The sequence below is a fragment of the Malurus melanocephalus genome, unplaced genomic scaffold (genome assembly GCF_030028575.1).
Source record: "Malurus melanocephalus ecotype Western Australia unplaced genomic scaffold, MMel_1.1 scaffold_29, whole genome shotgun sequence".
Taxonomy (NCBI): domain Eukaryota; kingdom Metazoa; phylum Chordata; class Aves; order Passeriformes; family Maluridae; genus Malurus; species Malurus melanocephalus.
Window position 1 is genome coordinate 741,976 of NW_026623261.1, and position 27,937 is coordinate 769,912.

The 27,937-nt window shown below is 39.9% G+C and overlaps 2 protein-coding genes across 3 annotated transcripts in view; one reads left to right on the plus strand and one right to left on the minus strand.

The window, feature by feature from the left end:
• The window catches only part of THEMIS (thymocyte selection associated), a 75,207-nt gene extending 56,860 nt beyond the window's left edge, over window positions 1-18,347 (plus strand). Inside the window, exons 5-7 of one of the 2 annotated variants that reach the window (XM_057363584.1) lie at window positions 3,860-4,013; window positions 13,607-13,751; window positions 17,958-18,347. In XM_057363584.1, coding sequence (XP_057219567.1) covers window positions 3,860-4,013; window positions 13,607-13,751; window positions 17,958-17,967 — 309 coding nt within the window. In that variant the 3' untranslated portion in view covers window positions 17,968-18,347. Of the gene's footprint in view, window positions 1-3,859; window positions 4,014-13,606; window positions 13,756-17,957 lie in introns of those variants that run through there. The other variant, XM_057363585.1, reaches the window with a different exon arrangement.
• A 7,196-nt stretch (window positions 18,348-25,543) lies between these two features.
• The window catches only part of CUNH6orf58 (chromosome unknown C6orf58 homolog), a 10,785-nt gene continuing 8,391 nt past the window's right edge, over window positions 25,544-27,937 (minus strand). Inside the window, exon 6 of the mRNA XM_057363586.1 lies at window positions 25,544-25,997. Within this exon, the coding sequence (XP_057219569.1) occupies window positions 25,819-25,997 (179 nt within the window). The 3' untranslated portion in view covers window positions 25,544-25,818. The remainder of the gene's footprint in view (window positions 25,998-27,937) is intronic.

Genomic DNA, 27,937 nt, shown 5'->3' on the forward strand with positions numbered 1-27,937 from the left:
TTTGGTTTGCTTTGGTTTGGTTTGCTTTGGTTTGGTTTGGTTTTTTTGTTGTTGCTGTTGGTTTGTTTGTTGAGTGTTTTGGGGGTTTTTTGTGTATGTTTTTCTAGAAGAACTTCTGTGCTATTTTATGGCCTTATTGAGTAGTTGTGACCAAATATTGCTGTCTGAAGCATGTGTGGAATAGAGATTGCCTTCAGTATTTTTGGGTTATATCTTGCAAAGGAGCAGGAATTTCCAGAGTCAGTGCCTCATGGGTCATAATTTGTGTCCTGTAAGGAGAAAGATTAAAGACCAGAAACTATTCTACCTAAAGAAGAGGCAACTCAAAAAAAAAGAATAAAAATCCGAATGAAGGGAGAAAACTAACAGAGAGGGATTACAGCAGCAGCATGAAATTCTGAGTTAGGGCAGTAAAAAGAAACCTCACAACCATTTATTTCAATGCAGAAATAAACTCTGCAGCTCATTGCCACATGATGTTGGTAATAGAAATATAAATGAGTTAAAAAAMAATTAGATACAGTAATGAAAGAAATATTCACATGGATACAAAAGTTGATAGCCCAATTTTTTTTAACTCAGAGGAGAACATAGCTTGGAGCTAGGAGGAGAGGATGAGGATGAGAGCATACAATAAAATTACAAGGGAAATCAGCATTTTAGTAACAGGTTTTGTGCAACTGTGGCTGTAGATAGGGAAAACATTAGTATTAGTTCAGTGCCACTCACAAGAAGGAGAACTATTGTCAGATTTCACTGCTTCTGGAGCAAACATGCAGAGGGAAGCCTTACTTGCAGGAGAGAGCTTGCTTTCACACACACACRCACAATGGATGCAATGCATTAAACTCTTCAGCTAATCAAGAGAAACTAAATCAAACTTCTTCCTCAGAAACTCAGTTTGCTACTGCATAGTTTTCAGTTCGTGCACCTTTGGCAAGCCCTGCACTCATTTACAGCTTCTGCTGAAATCTGACACTTCTGTTCTTACTAAAGTGGTGCATCTCCAGCCCTTTTAGTCTCACCTCAGCTCTCACACTCTTTTGTGTTTATCCTGTTTGATATAACACCTTCTGTTTCCTGGGAGGGACTGTGCACATTTAAACTCATTTACCTTTACGGGTTTGTGCTTTGACTCCGGAGTTGTTCCTGGACCACAGACAAACCTGAAAATGTGRTGGGCAATGTTTAGACATTGCGGTAAAATTTTTAGTTCACGCATTTGTAGCTGTTGGTTTTATTTTCCAGATGCTGAGATTTGGAGTTTCCTCATGAGTAGTCTGTTATAACAAATGRCTGCAGCTCAGATTATGAGTTTTTAATTAAATTAATGGGGTTTTTTTTCTGGCAATGTCTATTGAAAAATCATGGCTGGTATCCTGACTTCTTTAAATTGGTGGAATAATGATTCTGTCGAGATGGCAATTCTCTGCTGTTAAGTCTGCCAAKTATTTGAGAAACAATTGTAAGATTTCACTGTTACATAGTTTTAAAAAAACAACTTATCTTTGTTGGTCTGTAGTATAATTGTTATCTATAGTGCTATTAAGGATGTTAAAACACTATCAGATTTCAGCATAAAGTGATGTGACAGTTAATTTCCTGTAATCCTTTTTGCTTTTAAATGTTTGGGTTTTGCATATTTTAATTTCTTTGCAAGGTGCCCCAGGTAACTATTTTTTCACAGTGTGTGGTTTTGCTGATGAATTATAAGGTTAGCACAAATTTCAGCTACATTTTTCTTAATGAGGGAATCTTTCTGTTTTGATACCAAGGCCTGTTTTTAATTAGTTAAGGCAATGCAAAATAAATAAACTCAACATACTAATGCATCATATTGATTGCTAGCATTAACAGGGTAAACAAGGAGCTGACTAGAAAATAAGAGAATTCATGATTTAAAAAAAAAGATCTTTTTTTTAATGTCTACTATTTAAATTAAAATACCATTCTTCCCTGAAAGATGACTAGTAAGCGAAAGCCTTCTGTGTTCTGAGTATGCCAAATAACTGGAACACAGGAATAATCTACCTGTGAATAGCAAAGTTATCCTGCCTTTCCCAAGACCATTAATTTGTGATAAACAGGTTTGACTGATACCAAGGATGGGACTAGTTTAGTGAGAACTCTGAAACATGGTTATTTAAACATTTGTTTTCCCCAAGCAGAAGGCAGAAATTTCTCGATAACTGCCTATTAAGTGAGTGTTCATGTTGTTGGTGCAGTCTGGCAACAAACAGGTGGGGTGTGCAGGCATGTTTAGGTGCAGATGATCAAGAAAGAGAGATGAAAGCAAGGCCATGCTGTGCTGGTGGAAGAGATTTGGAGATCCTGTAGCCTCAGTGAACCTGTTCCACAGCACACCAGCAGAGCACAGCCCTGGTTTGAACAGCGCCTTTCCCTTTGGAAAGGGAAGTTATTTTAACTCTCTGCTGTGAAGAATTGCTTCTGACATTTCTGTCCTCTTTGCAAATTATTTCTCAGCTGAATTTCTTTTTGTCCCTGAGTTTTTTTGTGGATTGCATTGTTGCTTAAAGCTTTGCTGGGCCTCAGAGGCTCTTTTGCAATCAAGGAGACACAACCCAGCATTGTACAACACAAATAAACATTTGTAGAGCACAAACATGCATTGATAATTGTAACTCAACTGACCCCTGTAGACTGAGCTTACAGCAGATTTTTAAGAAAATGGAGAAGAATACCATAGAGTCCTCTAATTGAAAAATGAGGGTCTTCCACTTGCACAATATTGTGACCCACCCACTTGGTAAGATCATCCCTATGTTTTATAGATTTCATCTGCATCTCTTTTTCTTAATATACTCTTCCAAATTTTCTATTTCAATTACCAGTGACTTTTTTTTTTTGTTGCTAGCTGGTATCTCTTTTCAAAAAGGGCAAATTGTCATAAAATGTGGGCTCGTGTTGCACTTTCACAAATTGTGGGTTGATTCTGTAAAGATCAGATCCTATTACTGTGTAGCTACTGTCAGATTTACCAACATGACCTTATCTCCCTGAGTAGGATGGGCTTTGTCATTGCTGAGAAAAAAAATCTGCATTTGATTTTGAATGGAACATCTATCCCGATTATTTCTTAAAAYATATACTCTCTGGTATAAAGATTGCAATTGGCCTCTCCCTACACTGAAGCTACAGTACAGCTAAACCAAAAATGTATTTTTGACACTTTTAATTGACTGTTACTTGCAGCTAAAAATATGCATTTGACTGAAAGTATTTATGACATAAATACCTCAGAATTAAAAATAAAACAAACAACATAATTATGGAATTGTGTATATCCTTGATTTCCAAGGAATGCAAGTATTGCAGCCATATATCTTACTTTTTCCAATGTAATAAAACTATAATTAATAACTCCATAATTGTCTGYTCCCATCATCTAGCTACACTATGCTATGAATAGTACTGGGTGAATGTAATTGAAATGTCAGACTTTATATGAATTTGTGATGTAATATGTAACAGAACACATTAAATGAACAATCAATACAATAAAAATGGTTAATCAGAAAGCAATCYGAATCAACCAAAAGGGATACATAAATCTTTTGCATGTGTGACTCCATATAGGCAAAAATAAAAAAGGCAAAGAGACTGGAGATGTGTTTTAGAGGTAACCACTTCACCTAGAGTGCCTGCTGGTTGTGTTATTTTCTGATGTATATACCTGAAAGACAAGCACTGAGGTAAATGTCATTGATGACTTTGACAGACATAAAGATTGTAGTTAAAACGCACAGAAATAGCACAAATAATGTTGCTCTTAAGTGTCACACCAGTTTGGAATAACAATTTACATGGAAARTTAATGTTCTCTTCTATGTAATTTCAGAATTTCTATGTAGACACCACCAAGAATTTGTGCCCAGATCAATCTGCTGATATTTTGGAATTGCAAGTTGGCTGTCAAAATGATTTGGTGCATCGTGAGAATAAGGAGGCCATGACTGGGAAAGCCACACTAGTGGAAAGCTCTGTGATTAAAGGTCAGTTAAACGTTACGGTTTGAGCTATTAATTTTACAAAGCTGAACCCTAGCCCTGATGAAAATTTGACATGCAGGAGCATCTTGTGTGAGTTCTCTTGGAGTCTGAGTCAAAAAGGGATGAAAAGTGAACCTTTCTGTTCTCCCTTCCATAAGTGCCGTAAGGCAAACTCATCCAAGCTCTCAGCAGCAGCAGCATGGTATTAAACTCTGTTTGACACTGCAGCATGAATATTCAGTGGTTTTCAGGAGCAGACATTTGGAAAACGTGTGCTTACTTTGCTTTAGAGTGAAGCTTACACAAAATCTGTTATTAAAAAATACTTATCCCAAGATGTTTTAAGATGAGTAAGCAAATTACGTTAAAGATATGGAGATGTCTTTGGCTCATATTTTTGTATTTTGAAGAAAAAAATAATACTGAGCAAATCACTTGTCTGGTAATTGTTTTTAAAGTCTCCATTTTTTTGCATTTCCCATAATTTTGAGAGATGGCTAGTTTTTCTACTTATCTTTCAAGTTTTTCCTTTTTCAGAAATGAACCATAATGAAGTGGAAAAGCTAAGTTGATAAGAGGATAAATCCAAACTGTATTTATTACATAGATTTCAACTTTGCAGTTAATTTAAAAAAAAATCATTAATTTCTTAGTTACAGGTTTTATTTGAAATATGAGCACATCACATYAATTACAACACTGGAACATTTGGAAAGCTAAAGCACAAACATTCATCCTCACAGCATTTGTTAACCGATAATTGATATCTATAGAGGAGCCCTATAAAGTTTTTCCTTTTTTATCACGTCATTCAGAGTGTAAGACTCTTAAAATGGGTTGTCTATTTGAAACTATGTGTACTGAAGCTTCTAAAAGCAACATAAACCACTTTTATGGAGAAGAGTTACAATGTCATGTTGAATCTTCACTAATCCTTATTGCTGTGGAAGTTGATTATTTGGGAACTGATTATTGAAAGTGATGTGGTTTAACCCCAGKCAGCAGCCAAGCCTCACACAGCTGCTTGCTCATTCCCCCACCAGCAGGATCASGTTGAGATAAAAACAGGGAAAGCRAAAGCCACTCACACRAGCAAAGAAAAACAAGGCATTAATMCCCTGCTTCCCATGGGCAGGCAGGTGTTCAGCCATCCCCAGGGGSGCAGAGCCCCATCATGTGAYTTGGGAAGACAAACACCRTGACTCCAAATGTTCCCCTTCTCCTCCTTCTATCCCTGTGGTCAGTTGAGGTCACCTGTCCCATCTGTGTCTCGTCCCAGCCTCTAGCACACCCCAATTTCCAGCCATGGCAGTATGAGAAGCAGAAAAGCCCTTAGTTCTATGTAAGCTCTGCTCAGCAATAAAAAACATCTCCATATTATCAACTCTGTTCAGCACAAATCCAAAACACAGCCCTGTACTCATCACTGTGAATACAATCATTTCTGCCCCAGCCAAATCCAGCACAATATTTTGGTATCTGGCAGCTTTGAAATATAATTCCAAATTTGTTATTTTGTGGTTTTGAAAAATCTCTTTCCAGGCTCCATTTTGTCTCTGTTTAATGATTTGATTAGATTTTTTAGGGGCAAATGGTGAAGCTTACGTGTYGGCAGCTACAAGGGACAGTATCGTCAGTTTAAACCCCACAAAAGAAAAGSAATACTAACATACSTTAACAAGGTAMTCATTTTTATCAAGRGAACTTCCTGMAAATCACTGMGGCTTGACTTTGAAAACYATTGTCCATGCTGCAGRGATTAATTGGATCACTTGCATGGGTTGGTCTCTGTGGGGTGAGGCAGGCAGGGAAGCAGGGGGAGCACACCTGAAGAAAACATGATCAAAGTTTCTTTGATGAAGAAGGCAGGCATGAAGCCTCTGCTGAGGACTGGCTCGTTCACAAGCACAGAAGTCAATGCTTGAGCAGGTGCTTAACTTTATTGGCCTACACTCCTCACAGACAGGAAAAGTCACATAGGCTAAAGCCTCATAATGCCTTTATGGTGAAGGGTTTTTAAATATTTTTCTGAACACAGCTGCTCAGTTTGTGCAGCAAGGGGTGAAGTCACTTCCTGTGCCTGTTACAGGAACTGTACAGTAGTTTCTAAATTTCTCTTCTTTTCTCTTGGCTGAGAAAAGGACTGTGGAGCCACTAAGGCTCCAGCTCAATAACCAGACTGGGAGGTCACTTAGTCTTTCCATTTCTCTGCTGTGAGAGTATTTGTTACTCCTTGTGTTTCTTTYGTAACTGGGCACYACTGAAAAGTGTCTGTGTCCATCTTCTTCTCATCTTCCCATCAGGAATTGATACCCAGTGATAGAATCCTCCTTGAGCCTCCTCTTCACGAGGCTGAACAGCCCCAGCCCTCTCAGCMYCCCCTTCTATTTCAGATGCTGCAGGCACCTGATCACCTCCATCACCTTCATGGACTTGCTCCAGAGTATCCATGACTCCCTTGTCCTGGGAGCCCAGAGCTGGACCCAGCGTTCCAGGTGTGCTCTCACCTGTGCTGATCAGGGGGCAAAGATCTTTGCTGGCACTTTGCCACAAGGACACATGGCTGGTCAGCTTGTCTTCCAGGACCCCAATGTTTATCTTGGCAAAGCTGTTKTCAGTCATTCAGCTCCAGCCTGTGGGGTTAATGCCATTAATGAATCACCRTGTTGATAGCAGAGACCATATTGGTTTCTCCATTAAATCTTGACCCCAAAGTGTCAGGGCTCTTCACCTCTCTCCAGGCAGAGGATTGCCTCTGTTAGCCATGGTACCATCAAAATTTCTTCCTTCTCCTTCACACTGCTTGTTAGCTCATGCAGTTTTTGGTTCTGGACACCGGAAAACAGACTTGGACTTTTTGCAACAGTTTGTGATTCCATCTTCTGCTGAACATGTTTCAGCACCATGGTGAAACGAGGCAATATTGCTGACTGTTTCATCTGCCCTGCTTGAAGTCTGTCTGCCTTTTCTCTCCCTATTCACTCAGTGGCAGTATATTAGTCCTTTGTTCACCCCCCTCAAGCCTTATTTAATGTCACTGATAAGCGTCTTTTGGAATCTTGAAAAGCACTTCATGTTTATTGTGATTTTTCAGTTCCTAGCACAACTCTGTTTTTCTTATCAAATTTTTTCATTTGTTTTTAATTCTGAAAAAAATCTAATTGAGAAGCAAGCTTTTTCTAGGGAGTTTTTCATGTTTGAAAACATCTTTTCTTAGTTGTTCTTGCTCTAATTCCTTTGGCCCTCATTCCAGCAATGTCTTAACATTTTCTCTGACATCCTTTCTGAGAAAGAAGAGTTTAATTTTCTTCTGGTTGCAACCCACATAGTGATGGTAGACTGATGACTTAACTCCTCTTGCTTCCAGTAGACTTTTATTTTTAAAAAATCTGATTATTAATCAGGTTTCTTTTTTCCTTGTCTGCTTCCATGAGCTTATGGCTGGAGACCTGTGCTTTGCAGGTAATTTCGGGTGTATGACCAAGAGTATTAGAGAAAAAAAAAAAAAACATGTTGGGAGTGCTGAAAGTTTGCATGACTCTGGAACTGCAAAGATTCATAGCACCAGCTCTTCCCATCTAGCTCAGTTCTTAACCATCTGATTCAAAAGCTCATCAATCACACGTCTCCTGCCTCATTTCTGATGAAAATTGCAATTAATTAATTTGAAGTTCATCCTAATTACTGTGTTGACTTAGACAGCTCACGGAACACCAGATAAAGAATAGCTTTTGTTACTGGGGATTTCAAACTCCTAATACTTCTCCTTAGWACACACATAGAAAATCACAAAGTAGTATCATAATGATTCTTCTTTTGCAAGACTACTTCCTGCTTAATTGCTTCTTGTTATATTGCCTTGGAGGTATCCCTTTACAAACTCTGTCTAAATTAGGATATAGTGTGAGTTCGAGCTAGGCTGATATAGCCTTGTCCAAAGAACAGTGATGGATCGTATGCTGATGTACCCAAATCAAAGCTAAAGGTTTTTCTGAAAGTTGTGTGTTAGCATAGTCCAAAATTATTTGGCTTGATTAAAAGACAAGTGCAGAATTACTCAGGAGATTGGATTAGATGATACAACAGTTCATCCTGGCCAGCCAAGGAATCCCCATGAGCCCAGTGCTGCGTGGAGCAAGCTTGCCTGTTCCAGAGGGTGTACTGTGCTCTGCTAATTCACAAGATAATGGATTAGAAAATATGTCAAGACTARTAACGCAGACACACTCCTGTGGGTTTTGAGTGGGAGGAAATGCACCATTCACTGACTAATCTTTAAACTTCCACTGATGAATGTTAAACCACCCTCCAAAGMACCAACCTGTTTCAAATTCCTAATAAGGATGCTGAATCTGTACTCTCAAAAAMCCCCCTAGTTTCAGAGACAATTTCTATTTCTTACCAAAGGCCAGATAGTTCCGAAAAGAAAAGCAACATGTTTCTCTCTAAATTTTAAAGCCTCTATTGTCTTTCCTTACAGAGTTCATGTTAATAAAGATAGGATTGATTATCTTTGTTTCTAAGAAATTGAACCTTTTTTCCTCTGTTGCAGTTAAACCTGAATAGGCTACTAAAGATAGTATCTTATTTTCTTATATTTGACTGAGTTTGAATTAATTAAAAATGGTAGCAATATCTGCAGGATAATTACTCTCATTAGAAATCTGCTGTATCAGTTTTTCTTTATCCTTGAAATTTATYCTAAGTGAAGTTTCTATAACATTACATAATCTTCTTGCTCATGGCATAGGCTTCTGGAATAGTTACGGTCTGCAGCAAAACTGTTGATGCTGATTTTGTTTATTGATGTCAGGATATTTTAGAAAAGGTTTTTATGTATTCTCTCTTTAGGCACTTGATTTAGGAGGCTAGTGGGCTGGAGAAAGAAAATGAGGATTGGGACTTCTGCTTGTACTTTAGGATGCACATATGTCTACTAAATGTGCAAAGATGGCTTAAGAAATCTGTGCACCTGAGGGGTGCTGTGACTTGCTTCCCATTGGCTAACACATTACATTTGAGTGTGGCACTGTGCTCTAAAACAAATATCAAAATGAATTAAACTTTAAAACTTTAAAGTTTTAAAGTTAAACTTTAAAAAATTTAAAGTAAAACCTAGAATTCTGAATTACTGAAAAGAAAGAAAATTCTGAAAAGAAAGAAAAACTGCTCTTTTTTGATGACATCACAGGGATTTTGTATTCATGTTCTGARCTAGGTGCATGGGAATAAGCAATATGAATTAGGAATCCTTTACTGTAGGCATGTGTGACAACTCCCTCCAACTTCCACTGAGTTCAGTCTGATTAAGACAAAAGTGATATCAGATTCTTTAACTCCCATGGCCTTGTAATTTTCTCTTTTAAAAAAGAAAAAACAAAACAAAGCAAAATTGTGGTTTTCCATTGTAAACACAAAACTTGTTCTTGACTGCCACATCTTCTGAGGTAAGTTTAAAAAAAGGCAAGAAAATTACTGAAAATATGGAGATCATATAATTTCATAGAATGTGAGTACACTTTAGTAAATGATATTGAAACACTTTCAATCAGCTTTGCCCTTAACCAAACTATAACTTGTTTAATAGCAGGGGGAAGAAGTCATAGGTTCTGAATCCTTTTGATTTCACTGGTTTATTAGATATGACTGATTTTCATTGCAGTAATATTTTGAGGTTTCAGGCAGGAGCTTAGGTGGCTCCAGGGAGGAGGTATCCCAGTGTTACAGGCAGTTAAACTAAAGAKCATTTCATACCAGTGCCCTCTCCCACTCTCTGGCAGTTCTGCCTGGCTCTGCTCCCCTAGTCCTGTGCACAGAACACTTGAATGGGTCTGATGGTGCCCTGAGCCCTCTCTGCAGCCTCTTGCAGGAATTTACGCTGAGGCAAGAAATATGAGATTGTTTAAAACTTGTGGCAACCTTTTCTGATCTGCAAGAGCTGTTGATACACTGGGGATTTATTTTTTATGAGGCGGTAGTGAAACAGTGGAAACTAGGTCTCTAAAAGTTCAATAAAACCAGCAAGACAAGACTAGAAAAGAAAGACAAAGAAAAAAAATTAAAATAAAAAGGAGAGTGAAAGAAGTCAACAGTTGTCTCTTTCAGGAAATTTCAGATTTTTTAAAAGAAATTGAGATTAATCTTTTCCAAACAATAGGTTAGTAGATTCCAGAGGGAGATAAACATTACCCATACATTAAATGCAAACCTACAGTTTATGTGAAATATTTTGATTGTGGCACCGAACAGTTTTCAAAGATATGCTACACCATCACATGAAGTGATGGTTGGTGGATATCAGCTCAAGGAACAGTCCATTAGTTTTATGGCCTCTGATTCTTCTATCACTGATCAGCTTTCAGCAGCACTCCCGAGGGAATTAGCTCTCATTAGCACTGAGGAGYATCAGAACCAGGCTCACAGCAAATAAAATGCTGCTGTTCATAAAAGTGCTTTTGTTTATGCATGTAACTTCAGTTCTGTGCTTTTTCACTTAAGTAATGTGCAGAAATTAGGATGTGGCTCTACCTTATTATGCAGAATATTTCACAACTACTCTTTTTCAAGTTAGGCATAAATRAACAATAAATGCTATGTGGTTGAATGTTAATTTATGCAGCGTTAAAAGTGATCTGAAATATTTACCGTAGCTATAAAACTGTGTTATGGTCACACAGCCAGAGGCATTTGGGTTTGCAGCCTTGTGTGTACACAAGTTGGGGCCTCTAGCACTTGTTTCATTCAGTCAAGGGTCTTGAGGGGCTGGGTCACTTCTGTTGCCCACCTTTTGAAGAAGAGCAGAATGGAGAGTTATGACAACCATTTCTCACCTTGAAATTTGTGAAAAAACAGCACGTGTATTCCAGMAGAAAAACAATATATCCTACTCACTTGAGGATACAAATGAAATGAATGGAAATTTTTAGTCTGCAGAGCACCATCCTGCCACTACAAAGACAAATACAATTATACAAATTGTTCCAGGAAGAGCAGAATTAATGAAATTTGGTTTAATAAGTATTCAGGACTGTTGTCCCCYACTCTGCCTTTCCTGACAATAGCCATAACCCTCCCTGTGGTGTTCCTATCAGGAGCAAAAGAGCAGGTCTGGAGCTATCTGTGTGTATGTTGAGTGGCCATCCAATACGCCCAGGCTGATTTATCCTGGTGTCTGYTGCCAAATGGAGTGTGTAACAGCTGTGTTCTGCATGCTTCCCTTTCAATAGAGSAACTAATTCAACTCTAGCTTTTGTAACCACAGTGAGACTTCTGTCCCCTTTTCAAATCTGACTGAAATTGGCAGGAATAGACTTGTAAAAGTASTGAAGAGATTGATGGATGGATGGACAGCACGATGACATAAGCCTTGTTTTCTTGGCAGGCTGAGATGGCCTATCTGATTCGGTAATTCAGTGCTGAGGTTAATAGATTTTTTTTTTCAAACAGGGAAGAAAATTGCATTGATTTTAATGTTCAGAATCCTCTTGGGACTGTTCAGCTTGTSTCATTCATTGCTTAATGCTTCATTGAAGTGTGAATATATAGATTTCAAAAGGCACCCTGAGCAGGTTTGGGACTGGGGACAGTTGTGATTTAGTCTGGCCTGATGACATCAACGCTCTTTCTCCTTGAGCTGTCTTGCTTAGAAGCATATAATTTTGTTTACACGWGTTTGGGAAAGAAGAAAGCCTGGCTATGCCATCCGTGAGCAATCTGTACCTTATATCCGTATTAGCAAGTCTAAGTGCACAAACAATATTTCCCTCTCTGGATCACAGGGATTAGCTTATTCTTTCAGTGCCTGTTTTATTCATTAGTTTACTTTTAGTGATATCAAGCACAGCCAAATTGCAAATTAAGTACGAACCAGGAAATGTTTATTAACAAGATAGTGGCCACATGTGTGAGTGAGATCTTCAATGCATTTCTAATCATATGTTTGGGGTTGGTTTTTTTTTTTTTTTTCCTTTTGATGCTTAGATCTGGAAATACTTTGCTAATTTAGTAGGGGGGGACTTGTGGATATATTGGTCTATGACAGACTCTGCACTGGTGTGGCCAGACAGATACTTGATGAACATAGTGATTATTTCCAGCCTTAGAAAATATTTAAAGGAAAGGGTCACACCTTCGCAAAGAAATTACTACTACCCAATTTTTGAGGGAGAGACTCCTCAGCCATGGAGAATCTCAGGAGGAACACAAGTGGGATTTGGAGACTGCTGTGAAATCACAGAGTTATTCTCTTGGTGAAGGGMCACACGGTGGCTGCGAGAGTAAGACTTGGGGGAATTCTTATTTGAGAAGCTAGATCCCATAAAGAAGAACCTGTTTGACAAACATGGCTTGCTGGAAGGTCAGAGAGTGCACTATGGTAGGTTGTTTCAGGCTGTGTCCTAGAAAATTAATCAGCCAGGAGCAGCTGTACCCACAGCAGCATTTCACACTGATTTGCAATTTCAAATGAAAGTTTTGGCTTTAAAACATTACACATGAGCCTTCCTGATAAACTCTAAGGGTGACTGGCTCTTGACAGGGGACCTGTGCTGATACCACCACCAGTATCTCAGCTCTAGCTGGTTCTGTTGCCACTCAGCTCTCGCCCACCCCAGGCTGCCCTGAGGGATGGGGTGGCTCTGAAGGGGTGAAATGGGGCACTCACTGATGGATCCTTATGGGGTTCTGTTCCATAAGAGACCAGTGCTCCATGTGCCTTGCAGAGCTTCCTCCAGCCTCAGGRAAGTGGTAGGACCACGCAAACAGGGGAGGAGAAGGACTCTGGTGCCTCCGGGCAGCAGCCTGAGCCTCTGTGAGCTGAAAAGTGAATTTGTTACTGTGCCCGAATGCAGAGTAGAGCCCACCCCAGTGCTGAAGCTGCCASGAGGCCTCCAGTGAGGGTCTCTGTTCTTGTGGGAAACCCTGCTGCTCTCTGAAAGGTTTGTCCTCAGTGCTGCTTCAGGCCACTCCGGGTSGATGTAAAGAAATGCACTTCAAAATTTTCATTTTAACCTGATGCTACTCTCAAGCCTTTGTCTCTGTTATATCACCTTCTAACTAAGAAACAACTGGGGGTTCTGGCTCTAGGAAATCCCAAGGTAACACCATGGTTTCCAAGCTGAAGGGACTCCTCTTGCCAGGCAGTGAAACACAAAACCATAGGAGCACATCTGTAGTAAGGATGGTAYATGCAACTCAAGGCAAGTGAACTGCTCTTATCTTGATATGGTCAGATAATTTTATCTGCGTGCTTTCATGCTCTTACTGCTGACATTGTTTAAACATTTTAATAAACTTTAAAGTTATTTGTGCATAGATAGCAGGGAGGGATCAAATTAGAGGTATAAGCCTATGCAGAAACTGAAATAGGAATTCTTGAGTGAAGACTCTCTTGTAAAATGCTCATTGTCATTCTTGTTCTGTCACAGATACTGCTCAGGAATTGAGCAAGGCATTTAGGATCTCTGAGAAATATAAAAGTGAGGAGAACATTGTTTTCTTTGCTTTTATGGTTGTCTTTTGAATAGTACTTTTTTTCTTTGTCAAACCAAGGGCAGAGTCTTCCATTTCCTTAGTGTTATTTCTTGTTAATTTTTCAGGCCTAGCAAGAAACTACGAGGCAGAAGAGGAAGAGGAAGAAGAGCATGACTACAGCTATATCGATGAAGATATAATTGAAAACATAAGGAAAGTATTTCATGGCACCAGCACTAGAAATAAGCACGCAGTCTCCAAAGGAAGAAGGTGAGTGTAAGCTATGATCATTTGTGGATGCAAACAAGTGCAGGCAGAGTGATTTTTCAGACTGGCTGGTAAYTTCCACTTCCCAAAACAGGAGAGGTTTTCCCCTGGGAGCTGCTGCTGCCAAGGTCCTGTGAGTAAAGCAGGAAAGGCACCTCTGAGCTGCCACCTGTGACCCCCCAGTTACTCTCAGCTGTGTCCCCTTTGTAAAAGCAGTACTTATCATTGTTCTGGGCATAGAAGTGCAAAGGTTTTTTTTCCTGGTTTGTGCCATTTTGCTCTAAAATGATAGTGCACTGAATGCAGCCCTTTCCCTCCTTTTGGAAGTGAATGCCTTGTTATGCATGACTAAGTTTTTTTGCTTTAACAGCTTTCAGGCATTATCTGTGTTTTCATTAAATCTGCAAAGTTCTGCTCTGGCAGTCTGCAGTGAATTTAAGTGCTAGTGAAGAGGGCTTTTGCTTCTAAAAATCTCTAGGCATCATTTCCAGCTAAACACAGAGGAGAATTTTTTCTAGAGATGAAGGAAACTGTGGTCCCAATTCTTCTCACTCATAGCTGAACCTTCTTTGAATTTCACTTGATTCAGCTGAATTGCTYCTTTTGTGAAGAGAAAAGCATGAAAACACAGAAAAATTTGAAATGTTATGTTTCAGAGATTAAAAAAAATATTATGAAATATTTTATTTCAAAGTGTACTTTGTGTTTATTTTTAAGTGACCTGCAACATTCATACTTCAAGTTAAGCAACATGGTGAAACTGAAATAAGCTGTTATTTTTTTCTGAAATACTCAAATCTCTCAGAAACATGACATCCAGGGCAGTGTGTGGTATCCACGAAGGAATCTCTTCCCCTGCTCACAAACACAGAAATTCCAAAGTTACAGAAAGCTCTAAAAATGAAACAAAATAGGACGTTTCACATAACACATTGCTCCCTCAGTCCACGTGCTATTGAGGGGTCTTTCCCTATCATGTAATGAAGTTGATAAAGAGAAAATTAAGCTCTCTTCTGACTAAAATATCCCTTGACCATACACATTAAGGGAAAAGAAAGAAGAAGCACTTTCAAGAAGCAACACCACCCTGGAGGATCAGCATCTGCTTTCACTACTTTCTGTTGTGCCATCAATTCCTCTAAGTCTTTATCCACCTGCCCTTTAAATTCCCTATCAATAGAATCAAGGTTTCACTTTATTAGTTGCCTTCTTTGACAGCTCTAACAAAACATGAAAGAAAAGGACCTTTTCTATCTTAAGGGAGATCACTCTCTTTGGATAATCTTTGGATTATGAAGCAGTCCCATAAATTTTCATCCTCAATGGCTGACAGACTTATCCACTCTGAAATCATTAGCTATCCAAGGAGCATGTGGCTTCTCCAGCCTGCTGGTCTCCCCCAACCATCATAAATCATCACTATGGCTCTTCCAGCACTTGAAGTTTCTATCAAGATTCCCCACATGCACTTGTGAGTCTTTTGAGAAATGTGGATTTGATGTGGACATRTGCAATTAATCTTTAATACGGGCAAAAATCTTATAAAATATGTAACCAGATAAAATAACCAAATTAGCAGKGTTAGGCTTGCATATAGGTTAATAATCCACCAAAATATGTTGTCTCTTTAACATGTGCCAAATATCCAATCATAATAGTTCTTGAAGAATTCATCAGTTAACCATTTCCCACCCTGGTCTCTCTTCAAATGTCATAAGGACATTTATGCTATTTATTRATATCTACTTTAAATGAGTTGGTATCTAACAAAATTAAGTCTATTGATCAAAATTTCTTTTAAAAAGGATTGCTAGGAGGGAAAAGAGTTTTAATGAAATACAGAAGAAAGCCTCAACAGTCAGGTCCACCTTAAAAAAAAACAAAAAACAACCCAGTATTTATTATTTGCAGTGTTTTACCAGTGTCCCTCTCAAAATCTTTCCACGATCAGAGCTGAAGCATGCCAGGGTGACACTGGTAAGAGCCAGTCCTCACCCTAAGCAGGGGGGAGAAAGAAAGAACAGAGATTTGCCTCAGGTCATTGCTATGTTAAGTTTGATAGAATAAATGTACCCAGAGGGTCAATGATGTTAACATGACCTCATCACTCCAGAACAATAAGCAATTAAACAAGGGACTTGACTACAGATGCCTGAGCTTGCTATAGCAACAACCATCATTAACATATTTTAACCTTTCATTAAAGATTCGAGACAAAGTAAGAGAAAAAAAGCCACAGCACCCTGGAAGCATTTAAAATGGTGTGCCTTTCTTTTTAACAAGACAAGTTTCTCTCCTGTTGCTGCCATGAGTTGTTTCTGCTTTTTTAATGAGAAAGCCTTCAGTTTGACAGTCTTTCAGACGGTATTAAAGATGTCAACAGTGGCTTTTCTCTGGTGTGGGAAGATGGAAGGACCATTGTAACAAATTGGAATAACTTCGGTGATGCTAAAATGCCTCCTCCCTGCAAACAAAAATGAGATGGAGGCATGCAGCAATAGGAGTAGCAACAACAAAAGCTCCTCAGCAGCAAAACCAGAGAAGGCAGATTTTGTCTCCAGTGCTGATAGCTGCTTGTAACCTSATGGCTGGAAAAGGACAGAAACAACATGGCCCAGCCACCTGGAGAGATGAAAATGAGTTCTGCTGTCAGGCTGTTTCAGGAGGTTGTACTTGAACTGCACACAAGTGCCAGAAAAGGAATGGTCTCAGCTGACTAAGTTTCTGTGCTTATTAAATAGGAGACAAAAAAAAGGAAAAGTAGAAAAAACAGAGAAATGCAGTAAGGAATGTAAAAACTACAGAGCTGTGTTTTACTGTTCTCATAAACTCAACAGTTGGAGTAGTTTTGTGTGAACAAAGTAGTTTTATTTTTTTTTCAATTTGTACAATTTTTTTTTAATTGTACTAAAAAGATTAAGGTGCATTTTTTAAAAAATTACCTTTTACCTTGGTTGTGCTGAGATGCATGCTCCCTTATATTTGAAATCTTGAGATATTGCTACAAATGAGAATCAGCCTTTCTGACCCCACCACATCTACATTAATCCTTTTGTAGTGTTTTTTTAGGGCATTTCTCTAGAGCTGTGATGCCATTGACCCTCTAAGCAAGCTGTTCCTTTTCATAAAAAGCATTCTGGGTGAAAGGCTGAGGCAAACCTTATAGCCTTGGGTATATTGGAGTGAGGAACCCAAATCCACAGCTGTAGTTGTGTGTTCTCAGCAGTTTTGAAAGTCCCTTTCCTAAGTAACTTTCAAAGCAGATTTGGGCTCATCATCTACCTTGCTAATCTTCATGGTTAGATTATTTTTCAGCTGCCTTCTCCTTTCACTTTTTTCTAATAAGAGAAGTGAAGCTTTTTTCCAGGCTGCAACCAATGGTGATTACAGAAGGAAGAAAGAGTCAAGAGGGGCCAAAGGAACAGTGTGCTGCTCTGAGATCTGCAGATCTTAGCTTTGACACAGGCAGGACTTCAAARAACCTGTCTCAAAGCAGCGGGAGGTTCAGAGACCCTAAGGGCAGGGAAGACTCCCATGATTATCCAGATGTTCTAGATGTTCTTCCTACTCCAACAATTCCTGCCATTCCCCCACAGGGCAGATTCAAACATGTTTAAATAGTTTGGCAGAGTTGGGAACACAGCCCACTATGAAGTCAGGCACACTGGCATATTGCCATTAAATATTAATTAAATTATTAATTAACTTCCCTCTGGGCCTGCAGCTCTGTTGCATCAGTCACAGGGCACGTCCCTTGGAAAGCCTCTCCCCAAGAGGAAGGTGCCTCTTCTGCTGTGTCTGCCAGACCATAATATGACATGGGAGGCACGATGGTTGTAATCACACTGGAGAAACACAGGGAAAGAGTCAGAGTTCATACTGAACTTTTTTGCCCAGTGTAGGTCAAATATTTCYCTAAACTACACGAGCTATACTAGTAAAAGAAAAATTTACTGATATGATTTTCACATACTTAGGCAAAGCTGCTGGCATAGCTGTTTTGGAGTCATATATTAGCTTTATTTTTGCTGTAGTCTTTGGATTGCTGGTGTAATTGTACTGACAAACCATTTTATGGTACAGACAAGCCCTAAGTTGCAGCGATTAATTTGACACAAGAGCTCGTTCACCTGTACTCTCTGTGCAATTTTTAAATCCAAATGTAAAATTTCCTGTTTCACCCTGTCACTTTGTTTTGTTTGYTTTCAGGGACATCTGAAGGAAAATAATTCTGAAATTAACTGGAAACGAGAAGGGAGCTGTGTCCTTCACACATCAAGATTGACCGCAACTGTAAGAAAAGGCTGCTCATGAAAGTCCTTCTTGTCTTATGAAGAGCACACGAGGCTGTAATTTAGCTGTAATAATCCTCTGCGAAACTAAACTGCTTACTTGTCCTAAATAAGAAGCCAAACCAGCTAATGTCTCATGACCCTTCATAGGGACAGAGTTCTTCTGTACATATTTATTAATGAATTCAGTCCAATCCTTCATTCTTATTGCWCCTGAAATTCCGGTTATTTCCTGAACCTCTGTAGGGCATATGCAAAGGGAACACACCTTACTGAAACAGCTGCATTGTTGTTTCTTTTGGGTTTTGGTTTTGCCTTTTTTTTTTTTTTTTTTAAAGGAAAGGGTAGAAAGGATAATAAAAGATTGTCTAAGGTGGACATTCATTTCTTTAACCAGTCTTGCATGCTGCAAATTAAGGCTCAAAACTGGAAATGCCCTCATTCTGCCACTCTTTCAGATGAYGGACAAAGCACAAATAGTACTGGTGCACAACATGTAATTTGCCTGGAAAGCAATGCCACTCCYCTAACAAGGCCCAGGAATGCCTAAACTAGACAACATTGCTATCTCCATAACCCCTTGCACAGCTAATATCTAGAATCACACTAAAGCTATTATATTCAGCAACTTGCTGAAAATGCAGCTGGGAAGTGTAGACAGAAGCTGGCTCTGAAAGATTGGTGTTCATGCCAACCCTCAAAACTGAGAAAAAGGCACAGGCTGACCTCTTTAAGAGGTCTTTTCTGGCAAAGGGGGTCTGATATCCATAAGCTGGGCATATAAGAACTGGGCAGGTCATGCCTGGTGATTCCTGGGTATCCAAAAGTGTTAGATCTATGAGAGGTGCATAACTCTCTGGCAGTGATTGCACTTTCAGAAAAAAAATACCAAGAACTAATGTGTAACAGTCAATGTGCCAAGGGTTTCCAGGCTCAACAGCAGCTGGATCAGAGTGGAATATCCAGAAATCAGCAGGGTGGAAAAAGGGAATGTTTAGAAAGCCTGGACATATTCAATTTYTAGTCCTCCTGAGGAGTTAAAAAGCAAACACTCATGAAAATACCACAGTATACTTTAAAGAAAAAGTCTTTTCAAGCAGACAGGAGAGTATCTTCAGACTTATCTATTAAAATTCTACTGAACGATTAATTTTCACTAATGCAAACTAATTTAGGATTTCTTAATATTATCTCACATTAATTTATTCAAGATAAATGTTTTTCCTCATTAAAATCAGTTACAATTTAAGTATTAGGAWTATCACACGGTGTACTTTGAGTCCATGCATATGTAGCATAAAATGTTTTGCATATCACTAGTTAATATGGATTGCAGGTGTGTACAAGAGTGGTTGGCACATCATTCATGGGTATTTTAAATACATATTAAGCATTTAAAAAAAAAATCCTGTTTTTCTCTTTTAGCAGCTCAAAACAGCCCTATTTGTCTTGGCACWAGTGCAGCTTGGTGTTTAAATAAAAGAAATATGTTGTGCATTTTACTAATTTTTATTTCTCTTCTTTTACTTTACTACTGAATGTGATTGTTGTCATCTGCTGGATTTCTGAAAGGTGTGATATGTTATTACCATGATTTCCTTCACTAAAGTACCAGAATCCAGGCTTCCATGGGAGAAAGGAGGAGACAAAAGTCAACAGCCTTCTATTCTGTTCTTCTATTCTGTTCTTCTGTTCTACATCAGCACTTGGGATCTAGTTTGTGAAAAAAAACCTAAAGGCCTATCAACCCTTTTAAAAAATTCTTCCCTTTAAAATGCTTCCAAAGAAACAATTTCTCTTCTTTGCATAGATGCTGTCACATAAGGAGCCTGGCTGTGACACCCTTGTCATGCACTGCAATCCTGTCTTGCATATTCAGCCTCACTGAGTWGAGTGAGTTTCATTCTTCTGAGCAAAGGTGGCAGATTTTATGRGCTCTGTACATATATTAGTAGCAGAGATATGTCCCACATCTTTTCCTCAGGCAGGTGAGTCAAATCGTGTCCTGTGACAGAAATGAGAATGATCCTGGCTGTCCAGTTTATGTGACACAGYGGGACAGTGCCACTTGCATTCAGCTCTGGATGGAAGAGAGGACATGGTGCTGTCTTGTGCTGTGAAGAAAGGACACTCTGATTGCTGGGGAAAGCAGAGGGGAGGGAGGAGGTATGAAGTAAGATCCTAACAGAAGGTTTCYGTGTGATATTAAAGACTTAATAAGTATTGTGAGTCCCTTACGGCACACAGATGACCACAGTGATTTCATACTGTTTGCTAATACATGTTTGACAAAGCTATAATGTCATGGCAATCCTTGAGGGACATGGTTATCATTGCCAAACATTAAAGCTCAAGAAGACTGCATYCAGGAAGGGAAAGCTGATTTTTAGCTGAACACAGACCACAATCGCTATGCCTGAAGAGAATACAAGTGTATTTAAATAATAAGATATTTGCTTTGCAAAAGATTGGCATAAGCTTTTGCACAGGCTTGTTAGCTTAAAGGCTTATCTCTTTTAATGCTAAGAAGTATTTTCAGTGTGTTCTCACTGAGGGCCTGATCAGAAGCAGCTGCTTCCACAGCACTCCATGTGTGCATAAGCCCTTAGTGAGACAGCATTTTCTGTTTGCATGATCAACATGCATTTTTTTTTTATATATCCAGCCTTTGTGCCTGGGAAGATAAGAAGAATTTCTCCCTGCATTCTTCTTTAAATGCCAAAACCTCTTTTGTTTAAATGACAGGTGTCACAGGAATGCTTATCTACCCCAATGGTCCCAACAAGAAGGTGCTGTTAATTCTTGCTGTCCCTTCACTTAACACATATGATATGTTTCCTAAACCTTCTAAGACTGTCGCAGTGCTTTCCTTACATTTTTTCACTTTGATGCTCCTTTACCATGTTAACTTTCAGCTTCTTGAYACCATGTTAAAGTGGATAGTCTCTGAAAAGAATGTTTTCTTGCTTCTGCTTCATGTATTAGTGGGAGGTTTTGCAGTTTGTTTGGTTTTTTAAATTTTCCCTTGYATTTTAAATGTATCTGTGTGCTGGGAGTGTTCTTGAGCTTTGCTATAGTACATCTCTTTGATGAACTTACCATGTATCTTTCTCGGGGTTTTATATTTTCTAAGATAGCCTTTTGCAACTCTTTCTCCAGGACTGATAAACCATGTGGGCCTGATGTGAGTGCAGAGTGCCAGCTGCTGGCAGCCTGGKTAGGATGAGAGATTACCCTGCCTTTGCCCTGCTTTTGCTGGTTTTGCCTCAGTCCACTGCTGCCAGTTCTGTCCCAGAGTGAGGGYACCAGGATGGACAGCTCAGTCCAACCATTTTAATTTTCTCATGTAATTTTAGATTCCTCGTAATTGTTAAGATTTGGGCAGATGTGGAAATGGCCTCAAGGGGCTGATCCCACCAGGATCTAAGGAATGCCTGTACATGCACGTGCCTTATCCCCCTGTCCTCTGTGCCATTGTCCCTGAGGSTCTGGATGCAGCAGTGCTGGCAGCCAGAGGCTCCTGCCAGCCCCAGAAAGCAGTAGCTCTTCCCAAGGCAGTCTCAGATGATATGATCTTCATTTTTTGCAAATACACCACTCCTCTGTTGCCCCCTGGTCCTCATGGTGCAGAGGAAGGRTCTGAGCAGGGCTCAGGGTTGCCTCACATGGAGCACTGCAGTTGCTTTCTCAGCAAAAGGACTTTTCCTTTTTCCATCTTATTTCAGCTGCCTGCTCCCTTAGGTTCAGTGATCACATCTGTTAGTATTTTGGGACCTAACCTCACACAAAAGGAGAGGTAGAAAGAGCCTTTCTCTCTGAAATAACTTTATTAGTCCAGAATCCTGGTTTATACTGCCACTRTCTGTTCGCCGTACCTGCTGCATCCCTTTCCTGCAAACACACACACAAACAGATCATGCAAATTTTCTCACAGCTACAAACAGTTTGCAGAAGGAAGTCAGAGTCATCAAGGATTTTATTTTCTTTTGTTGCTTTTTCTGTCCTGGAGAGTTTGATTAGTCATGAATCAGTTAAAAGCCATTTTTTTAAATTATCATATTTTTTCTAGTCATGTTTGAAGCAGGTATAAATGCCTTTTAACAAACCTTTACATGATTCTGCCATTCCTCATCCTCTGAACCCCATTTTGAGTGACTGTTRATGCTCCCAACCGAGCAGCCCTTTCCAGCTGGTGCAGTTAGGCAGGTCTGCAGCCCAAAGGCTCCCCTGCACCCTCCTAGGGAGCCTTGACAGCCCCTGCCTGGGGCTGCACTGCAGTTCATGTCATGCACATTGTTCTTAAAACACCTCATGGCCCTTTGTGTGTCATTGTAGAAAAAAGAATTAAATCCAAAATGAGCTTAGACTCAGCTCTACAATCATATTCATATCCTTAAATCATATCAAAMCCAGAGAGGCAATGTGCTCTTCCTGGAGGGACTGAGGTGAGGATGAGGGAAATGTTACAGCAAGACTCCATCATCTTGAATCTCACTGAATTTGGTGGCAGGAACTGAAGGAGCACAGCTTACAGCACCCTGCTGAGAGGAGCAGGCAAAATGCCCTGGTCAGAAAAAGGAACTGATGTAGGGTTTTTTTCATGTTTTGCACAATAGCTAGAGTAATTACATTAGGTAGTTTTGTTTTCCATCTGTCAGGGTCCAAATCCACATCTGCTTCCCAGCAAAACTTCCTATCTGCCACATCAGAGGCTGCCCTGGGCAAGAATGTTTTTGCTCTTCCCTCCACACCTGGCAGGTGTGCCTTTTCCCACCAGAAAGAAAAAAAAAAAAAAACCCTTTACTATTCATTAGTGAGCACAGGCTGGAAGGAACGCCCAAATAATTCTGCACAGGTTAGGGATCATGGGGAAGAGAAAGCCTACAAGTCCAATTCCTGCTTGAAAGAAAAAACAGGTTTTTTTGCATCTTTGCTAATGACTTCTTTGGATGTTGGCCCTGTAAGCTCTAGGTCTTGATACCTAAAAAAGCTAAAGAAGTGCCTGGTAACATCTATTTGTGGTTCTGTGAAGACAGAGATACCTTTCCTAGAGAAGGACATGGTTGCCATTCCTTTATGGAGGAAAAGGGGAAATTGGTGGCAAGGTGATCCCTTATATGTGTCTGTGATGTAAGTTTAGGACACTATTTGATARGGCACAGGTTCATTTTGCAGCAGCTCTACACCTGTTGCAAATACACAGACAAGGACAAGAACCTCAGTTCTGACCATTTCTCAGAAATGTGACCACTCCTGTAGCAAAGGCACTGAAAATCGCACAGTGCTCAGAAATAAGGAGCTGACCTGCCTAAAATGAGCTGGGGGGAGGACTRCACAGTATTCAGCACCATTGTCCAAGTTTTGAGGATGGACAGGTWCTTTTCTGGTGGATTTTTATTCTCCCAGGTTCTTCCTTTATCATGTACTACATTTCATTAATAAACTTCCCTTCTTCACTCCAAAACGATGTTTGTTCCAATCCCCTTAGGCTCGCTATTTGCAAGCATGCACGGAAGTTTAACTCCCTGCCTTTCCGGAGCCAGCTGTGGTTTTGCTTTTTTTTAACAGCATCCCCATCAAATAGGAACTARCCCTGTTTAATGCCAGGTGTTCCTCAGTAAAGAAACCACGCGTGTAAAAGGCATGAGAACAGAGCAGTAAACCCCAGAACAATGATGAGCAGGAAAAATCCTTCTGCTTTGTGAGTCCTTCTTACTGGGGAAACTCCTGCCTAGGGAGTTGTTAGCTTTTGCTAGCTCTTACTAGCAAGCAGATTCCTTCAGTAATCTCCTATTCCTCTCCAGAAACATCCTGCTACACCTCTACAGCCTTCTCTTGATGCTTTCCTCTCTGTTKAGTTTGTGATACTCAAATGTTTTCCCTTAAGAATGCAACTATTCTATTTCTAGATAATTGGTTTGCTCTGCCTGTAAGAATCCCCCATCCCATATTTAGTCTAAACTTTTATACGTTCCTCAGCTTCCAAGGAGCAATCGCTGGCCAATTCCTAAAGTCATTACCTCATTAGTTGTCTTGTTGGATTAGGACAAAATGTATGAAATACATAAATGATTGATGCTGTGTTAAGAAACATGACTCTTTTTCAAAATTCTGAAGTATTTCCTAATGTTGTCATAAATTCAGGTAAGGAGTTATTTGCTTTTTAAAAGTGTATTTTACAAATATTCCCTCAAGTGCAGCAGTTCGCAGTTTTTAAGTTTGTATTAATAGCTCTTTTTGATTTCTCAAAGCGAATCTCAAGTTAAATCTAAGTTAACCACAGAAAAGGTCAAAAAAAWTTTCAAACTTTTCTGGAGCACAATTAACTTAATATTTTAGCAGCTGGCAGCTGTGGTGATTACTTTTAGATTATATCTAAAGTCTGCTGGAATCTAATTACTCTGATCTATGAACCACGTAATTAAGGTAAAAACTCCCACATTTTCTTATACCTCATTAAAGCATTTCCTTTGAAAATTGTTAGCTAATGATGGTACATTAAGAGTTTATCCATTAAATGACAATGAATAATTAACACCTTTGTCCTGGGACATTAAAGGACAGAACAGTGTTTAACTGCTAATGCGGTGATAATTATTTCTTAATTTACAGTGCAAATATCGTGCAAGTTTGGGGGAAAAGGACCGATCGAACTGGGAAAGTGCAATGGAAAGAAATAATTTTCTTTTCATAGAATTGAAGAATGATTTAGGTTGGAAGAGACCTTAAAGGTCATCTAGATTCAACCCAATCATCTTGGGCATGGACACCTTTAATTCATTTCCTTGCCACATAGCTGATAATTCAGAAGGAGACATGGTGATGATGTTTCTCCTTCTGCCTGGAGCTGGACTGGCAGTACAAAAAGACAGCAAGGGCTTGTGCCTGGGAGGCTCTCCCACCTCAGGGTCACCTGCTGGGACTGTGGAGCCCTAAGGGCAACCTCAGAGTGACCCTGTGCTCAGGGTTACCAAATCTACAACAGCTTCTTTCAGCCACTATGGTGCTGGAGGAAAAGTTAAAATATCGACCTTAATATCCATGTTGGATTGTTCTTCATGTGCCAGGAAGTCCATCACTGCAGTGGCTACACATGAAATAAGGTAAGGGAATGCAACAGAATGGAGCTGTGCTCCAGCAGAAGAGGAAGGAGCACACGCCTTCCTCCTTCCGAGCATGGGGTGTGGGACTGAGCTATCAGCTGAGGTGGTAGATGCAACCTAAACTGTGAGGCAGACCTAAAATACGAAGCAGTAGCACAAGGGAACTTACCTGCATTCAAGTATTTAAGCTAAAAAGTGTGAAATCTTCCAGTTTGATTGCAGCTGCTCTGCAAAATAACAGCTTTGGTGGGAAATAGTGGAGGCATTGCTTTTGGATCAGATCTTCAAAGAAAAGATTCTGATAATCATCTATCAGACCATCAAGGACCCGAGTAATTGCATATCGAGTGGAATGCTGCTTACAGGGAAAAAAACCCAGTCTGAAACAGAATATAATTTGCTCATGTTTAATTTTGTCTCCATATTCATAATCAATTAAATCAATGAATAATGATACATTATTTATAGAGTAGTAAAAAAAGTAGTATAGTAAGATCTTTCTGTGAGGCTTTTCATTTATAAGGAATTTAGTTAAACAAATGAGATAATTAGGAAAATTAAGGATAAAAATATTGATTCCATATGAGAGAGATGCACACATGGCTACTCAGCAAATCCTACTGTAAGAAATTACCAAARCCAGATTACCAGGCATATGTCTGCTAAAAGATGAAATCAATCCATGAGGGAACTGCTCTTCCTCAAGAAACTGGGAACYTTCAAATCATCTCCTTCCAAATAATTGTGAATTCCTGCTAGGAAGCTCGAAGTCAAGCTTTCAATCAGTTTTCGGCCTATTTTTCTTCCTGCTTCGGTGGACATAGCCTTTCGCCAGAGCTTCAGCACCAATCCTCCTTGGAAACAAGCACAACATGACATTGTCAGATTAGCATGGAGCGCATGCAGCTCGCCCCATCCCGGGGATGAAGCGCGGCTCCGGCAGCAAACACTCGCCACTCTCCTGGGGACACTGAAATGAAATGCAGGCAAAGCTGGAGCTCGCCGATGGGGTGATAATYGCCTACAAATGTGTAGGGAGATGCAGACCATTCGTTCAGCTCTGGATCCTTTGTACTGACAGACAGCGGGGCTTGTTCCCTTGTCAGCAGTGTTAGAGGTAGGAATGATTGAAGATTTATGGGAAGGTCTTGGTCTGAACCCGCGCACAGCTCCAAGGTTTATGGAGCAGCAGCCTGGGAGTGATAATCGGGCTTGAAAACAAAAAATTTTCACCTTCTGCCAGCTAGGACCTCAAGCTACCGAAGCAAATGATCCCAGTGCTTTTTTCCAGGCAATAAGCAGTGGCTCTCTAGGAAGTGTGGCTGGCCAACCCAGCACCAGCACCAGTTTGCAGGACAGTCATTGCTTGCTCCTCACTCCACTCACTGCTCATCTTTGTAGTGGGTCGAGGGGAAATCTGAGGGTCCATCAGTCTAGTGGAAAAGCAGGAGGAGTTTACTCTCCTGCTGTAATGCCGCTGGGTATCTGGAGCAGTGCATAAAAGGTTGATCTGACAGTCCATGAGTAGAGAAGCTTTAGAAGCAGCACAGCACTCTCTTGATACAGCTCCTGCTGGACCAGCAGAGGCAACTAAATAAAATTAAAGAGTAATCAAACTCTGAATCAAGAAATCAAGCCTCACTCTAGGTTCCCATCTTAGGAACTACTTAGATCCTCTGTAAGAATCCTGCTGTTCAAGTTTGTAGCACCAGTAGAGAACCCTGTGTCTCACAGAATACATTTAAAAGTTTGAGGAAACCAATTCTGCAAAAACAGTACATTTTGTCACCTGTGTTTTGTAGACCTAAGGTAGGGTCTTTCAGCTGCTGAGGGTGTGGATCCAGATGCAGTCAAATTTATTTTAAAGTTCCTTTTCCTGATCTGCAAATCAGTTACCAGCCTGAATTAGCTGGAATTTTATTGTCAGCTTAATTCAAAGCTCATCCCTTAAAGTCAGGGAAATCTGTTCCCTGCAAAGCAAAGGATTTCAGCTACGGAATTCATTGACTGCACCTGCATGAAACTTAATCTCTTTCCTTCCATCTACCCTGTTCAGCATCCATACATCCCTTTCTCYCTCCCTGCAGTGCTGTCCTCACCTGATGTGCTGCCCTGGGGTCTCCTCCCTCCCTGCTGTCCTGCTAGACATTGTTTTTCTTGCTGCAGCCCTCTCCCTTCCTGTAGGTATGCCATGAAACCCTGAATTGTGCCACAGACTGCCAGGCAGGAGACAGAGCTCTTAAGACCCTTATTCAGATTTCAAAGAATAATGCTCTGTGAAAAGTGTGAGGGAAGCACTCTGTGATGGGAGGATGCTCTCTTATACCACTGAACAGCTTCATTTCACATCTTTTCCGTCTTTAAATATAACTGGTGAGAGAATTTTCAGCAAAAGGTATAGATGAAGAAGAGGACCACAAATAGCATAGCTAGACATGCAAGTTTTTCAGTGTATTTTTAAGTTCTGCTTTCATTTAAAGATTCAAAATAACTTTGCTTCACAAAGGTCAAAAAAATAGACAACCCAGCAGTATCGATGAAAAAACTGAACCCTCAGGAGAGTGCAATTCTGTGTCACACCGCTTGATGGTGATGCACGACCTATTTTGGTGAATGCGATGAMGCCAGCATTGCCTAGGAATAGTTTTGCTGGGACAGACCTCTGTTAAATCAAAGAGTGAGACAAAACCAAAAACTGAAACCAGAACACTTGTGGACACAAAAAAACGTTGCTCGTGAAGATTTATCCTTTTTTTTTTTTTTTTTTTTTTTTTTTTTTTTTTTTTTTTTTTTT